Source organism: Carlito syrichta, unplaced genomic scaffold (genome assembly GCF_000164805.1).
Source record: "Carlito syrichta isolate Samal-C Ts95f unplaced genomic scaffold, Tarsius_syrichta-2.0.1 Scaffold130550, whole genome shotgun sequence".
In the NCBI taxonomy this organism is placed as follows: domain Eukaryota; kingdom Metazoa; phylum Chordata; class Mammalia; order Primates; family Tarsiidae; genus Carlito; species Carlito syrichta.
In genome coordinates, this window is record NW_007074646.1 from 14068 (window position 1) to 19424 (window position 5357).

General features: G+C 45.8%; 1 protein-coding gene across 1 annotated transcript in view; it reads right to left on the reverse strand.

Moving 5' to 3' along the window:
- The window catches only part of BPTF (bromodomain PHD finger transcription factor), a 115614-nt gene that overhangs the window by 7883 nt on the left and 102374 nt on the right, over positions 1 to 5357 (reverse strand). Inside the window, exon 29 of the mRNA XM_021708068.1 lies at positions 3436 to 3520. Within this exon, the coding sequence (XP_021563743.1) occupies positions 3436 to 3520 (85 nt within the window). The remainder of the gene's footprint in view (positions 1 to 3435; positions 3521 to 5357) is intronic.

Here is a 5357-nt window from a genome sequence, read left to right on the forward strand (position 1 = left end):
TGTGCTACCATGCCCGGCTGATTTTTTCATTTATTGTAGAGATGAGGTCTCGCTGCCCAGACGGGTCTCGAACCTGCGGGCTCAGGCAATCCACTCAACTCAGTCTCCCAAAGGCACAGGATTACAGCCTGAGCCACCGAGCCTGGCTCCCTGATCAAAATTTAAGGGCAAAAATTCAACCCCCAAAAGTACTTACTAGGAGACAGAACAGTGTAAATGTAATCACTGAACTGTCCATAGAAAAATGATTAAGACAGTAAGTTTTATCACATGTGTATTTTAGTGCAGGCACCCACACAAACTAAGCCTTTGACTTATGTAGATAGAGAACAAGGCGTATCCAGGACTGCTCAGAACCTGGTTCGACTGGGTTCTGAGTCAGGCTTGGGCACACCTGCTCTGTCAGTTCATGTGAGCAGGGCCAGATGGAGAGAGTGGTTGACACATACCCCAGGGTGTTACCACTACAGGCTCACTCCACGGGCTGGGTACTCACTGCTTGACCCACTGCAATCAAGGACGTGAGCAGTGCTTGGATGGTTTATGGCTCCGACTTAAAGAGGTATCCCTTAAAAAAAGGACCAGGAGAATACACAGGCACTTCCATGTCTTAGAGTAGGGAAAAGTAGGCTTCCAAAGGTTGAATTTACAATGATTAATAGATGTGAATTTTAAAAATGTTAAAAACTACCATTTTATGTCACGAAATCATTATAAAACTTTCATTGTCCCTAGTACATAAGGAGCCTTTAAATACTGACAACAATATGAATATCCTGAAATAAAAATGGGTAAAATACACAAATAGAAATTCACATACAAACACTTTTTTTGTCTAAAGTAGCAGAAATTAAACACTACAGCACAGGCCGGTTAAGTGAGGTGGTCTCCAGGGGACAGTGTGAGAGATGATGGATTCCTCATTTCACCTTCGTCCCTGTAACACTTGCATTTGCATAATCCAAACGTGTTACTTTTGAAATACATATTTTCAAAGGTAAAAACCCTGGAAAGAGTGCAACGACTGGCATGTTTCTCTGTGCAGAGAAGGCATAGAGAAAAATGACTGGTGGAAACTGGTTTCATCTGCTAAGGTGGGGGTGGGGGGCGCTTTTAAGCCTACAGAGGGCTGGGTGTGGTGGCTCAAGCCTGAAGTCCCAGCATGTTGGGAGGCTGAGGTGAAAGGACTGCTAGAGTCCAGGGGTTGGAGACCAGCCCCTGGCAACTTGGTGAGGCCTTGTCGCTACAATATAGCAAAAAATTAGCTGGGTGTGGTGGCACAGGCCTGTAGTTCTGGATACTTGGAAGACTGAGGCAGAAGGATAAGGTTCACCTGAGCCCAGCAGGTAGATACTGGGGCATCTGTGAGTGTGCCACTGCACTCCAGCCTGGGTGACAGGGTGAGACTACGACTGAAAAAAAAACACAAACTGGTATAGGTCTAGAACCCAGCGGATATCAAAAAAGCACTGTTTGCAACGCGTTTTATAAAACATGGTCACTCATATAAACCTATTTCTGTTTAAGAAAATAAACGTTGCTGATCTTGTTGGCTCCCCCATACCCCTAAAAGGAAACTACTTGCAATCCAGTCTAAATTGTTCCAGACACTTTCTTTGCATTTCCAAACACAGTTAGTGCTCTTAGGAAAAAAATATTTACTGCTTAAAACCCAGGTATTGGCCATTGCTTTTGTTAAGTTCTGGCCAGGCCGTGTACTCTTTGAGCTCTCGCTGGGCTGTGTGTTCCAAAGCTTTTGTCCCCTCCTCTACCTTGGGGAAATCTCTCTCTCTCCAATTTATTTTCTAAATAAACAATATTTTCTGATCAAAAAAGAAAAACCCAGGTATTACTCTGTAACTTTCATTTTTTCCCCCAACAGTACGTCTTGGAGATTGATGATATCTTTATGTATCTGCCTACATAAGAGATAAATAAGATGATCTCTATCTTAGTATTAACAAGCAACAACAGGAGAACTAGTTCAAAGAGAAGAGAATCTTGGTTAAAAAAGTTAAGGCATATTCAATGAGTAGACCATAAAATGCCATTAAAATCATATTTCTGATTTTAAACATGATTTTAATGGCATTTTATGGGGGACTGACATGGGAAAATGCTCCCTTAACTATGAGACCTCAATCTTAACACACATACCAGAACACACCAAAAGTAACGGCCATCTCTTCTGTGGATGGCTTTCTGGTTCAGTGAGGCAAACATGAAAGGCAGCACTTATCCTCTTTCCTTCATTTCCTAAATTTGCTACAAGCAACTTGTATCACATCTTTATTAACAGAAACAAACACCCCAGGCAGTGGCTCACGGGCGGGACACCACATCAATGCCCTTGGGAGAGCAGGGGCAGCCAGCAATCACCCTGTGTTTGTACCACGCAGTCCAAGCTCGCTTCCAGGAAGCTGTCAGCAGACACAAGCCCTTCCCAGTCAAAAGCATGGCACTGACTTCGGGAGCACACTCCTTGCATCAGCTGGGGCTAACGCTCAGGGAGCTCTGGAAGCTTTTATCCATGTTTCAATTGTCATAATTTCTTTTGCAGATAAATTCTTTCTTTCTTTTTTTTTTTTGAGTTGGAGTCTCATTCCGTTGCCCAGACTGGAGTGTGCAGTGGCCACTCCCGGCCACTGCAGCTTCGACCTGCAGGGCTCTGGCGATTCTTCCGCCTCAGCCTTCCGAGTAGCTGGAACTACAGGCGCACGCTACCACACCCGGCTGATTTTTTGATTTATTGTAGAGATGAGGTCTTGCCAAGTTGCCCGGGTGGGTCGCGAACCTGCGGGCTCAGGCAATCCACTCACCTCGGCCTCCCAAGGCGCGGGATTACAGGCTGAGCCACTGAGCCCGGCTGATAAATTATTTCTTAACACCCTCACTTGCAGCTGCTCACCTTAGCACAATTCCTTGTGGCTGTTTTCACTATTTTCAGGGACACAAGGCTATATGCTCTCAGGCCTCAACTGTGAGCTCATCCAACCTGCTCTCATTCTGAAAAAAGGTGGGAGGGGGATGGCGACAGGGCGAGACAGACCCTGCCCACTCACGGACCATTCTCCAGTTAAGGAGTTAAGGAGCCGGATGGTAGTGCACTTACATACCACCTGGAATGGGTTCTTCTGTATCGATGGCTATTTGCTTGCTTGCCGTTGTTTTTGCAATGAACACAGACTTGTGTGTGTGTGTGTGTGTATGTGTGTGTGTGTGTGTGTGTGTGTGTGAGAGTCCTGAGAGAGTGAACTGCTGGGCTCAATGCTGGGCATAGTTACACTGTAGTAGATACTCCTGACTCGCCTCCAAAGTGACCATACCAACTTACACACCCACTGCCCTGCTCAAAATATCCTCATGATATACTAAACTTATGGATGATAAAAGTCTTCTGAGGTGTCTGACTCCATTATCAACGCAGGAACTTACCCATGGGCTCCTTAATCACACCGTAGTAATCTGGCGCATCATTAGGGTCTACTGGCTCGAGAAAAGGCCAGGCCATCTTATGGGCCTATAAGGAAAAACAGTGTCATTGTTTTCCGGTGCAAATACTAATTCCATGTAAATATCCCAGTTGAGTTACTGTAGCAATCAACCCTTTTCTTTTTTTTTTTTTTTGAGGATCTCGGCCAGGCATGGTGGCATGCACCTGTGGTTCCAGCTACTCTTAGGCAGAAGGATCGCCTAAGACTACAGGTACTAGACAAGCCTGGACAACATGGTGAGACCTCGTCTATACAATAAATTTTAAAAAATTAGCCGGGTGTGGTGGCACGCACCTGGGGTTCCAGCTACTGGGAAGGCTGAGGAAGAAGGATCACCTAAGCCTAGCAGGTCGAGGCTGCAGTGGTCATGATCGTGCCACTGTACTCCAGCCTGGGTGACAGAGTGAGACTACAACTCAAAAACAAAAACAAAAAAAACGAAAGAAAACATATTGTGCAATGTGCTAGTCTAGTTCAAAAGAGTTTTCAACAAAGAAAAAAAAAGCAGTTATTTATTTGTAAGCATTTACTTTTAGCTAGGCGCAGTGGCTCATTCCTATAATTCCAGCACTTTGGAAGGCAGAGGTAAGAGGATGACCTGAGTTCAAGGGTTCAAGACCAGCCTGAGCAAAATGGCAAAACCTCATCTCTACAATAAATCATAAAATTAGCTGGGTGTGGGGGTCCATGCCTGTGGTTCGTTACTTGGAATGCTGAGGCAGAAGGATCACCTGAGCCCAGCAGGTTGAGGCTGCGGTGGTAGTGAACGTGCCACTGCACTCCAGCCTGGGTGACAGAGTGAGATGTCTACTCAAAAGAAAAAACTGAGTCAGGATCTCGTTCTGTTGCCCAGAACGAGAGTGCGATGTCAAGATCAAGGTTCACTGCAGCCTCAAAACTCTTGGCCTCAAGTGATCCTCCCACCTCAGCCTCCCAAGTAGCTGGGACTACAGGTGTGAGGTATCACACCCGGCCCCAAAGTAAGTTTTATATGTGATAGATGAAATTATTTACATTAGAAGAAGGATGAGCATGCCTAAAATAACAGCATTCAACAGCTGCTGTGGGGGCAGAACACAGACTCATATTCTGGCATTATACAGTGACTTGCTGTGTGATGTCAGCACTCAGTCCCTTCTGTGGAACCACTGGTTGGACGGGTTCTCAGGGCAGAAAGGTGACCTCAGCTGGTGAGCGAGGAGGCCGACAGCCATGTTAAATGACATTCAACCACATACTGAGACTGCAGTTCTCTTCTCAGTTCTTCGAACACTTGTGACTATGATCACAACAGGAGAAAGCTTCAGTCTTGTGCTCTGTCTTGAATATGTCTCTGTCACCTCTAATTTTGCAAACCATCTTGATCTTTTTTTTATTTTTCATAAGGAAAGAAACAGCTAGAATTTAATAAAACTGCATCCCAATCTGTGGGGGTGAGATGAAGCTTTAAAAATAAAAGCCAGGCGTGGGTGGCTCACGCCATCCAGCATTTTGGGAGGCAGAGAAGATTGCTTGAGCCTAGGGGGTTGGAGAGACCAGCCTGGGCGACTTGGTGAGACCTTGTCTCTACAATTAACCAAAAATTAGTTACATGTGGTGGCATGCGCCTGTGGCTCCAGCCTGATCCCAGCAGGTCGAGGCTGCGGTGGTCATGAGCGTGCCACTGCTCTCCAGCCTGGGCAACAGAGTGAGACTCTGACTCAAAAAATAAAATAAAATAAAATACAAACAAAAAAAGCGAGTCATAGCCGGGCTCAGTGACTCCGCTTGTAATCCCGTGCCTTTGGGAGGCTGAGGTAAGTGGACTGCCTGAGCCCACGGGTTTGAGACCCACCTGGGCAGCGAGACCTCATCTCTACAATA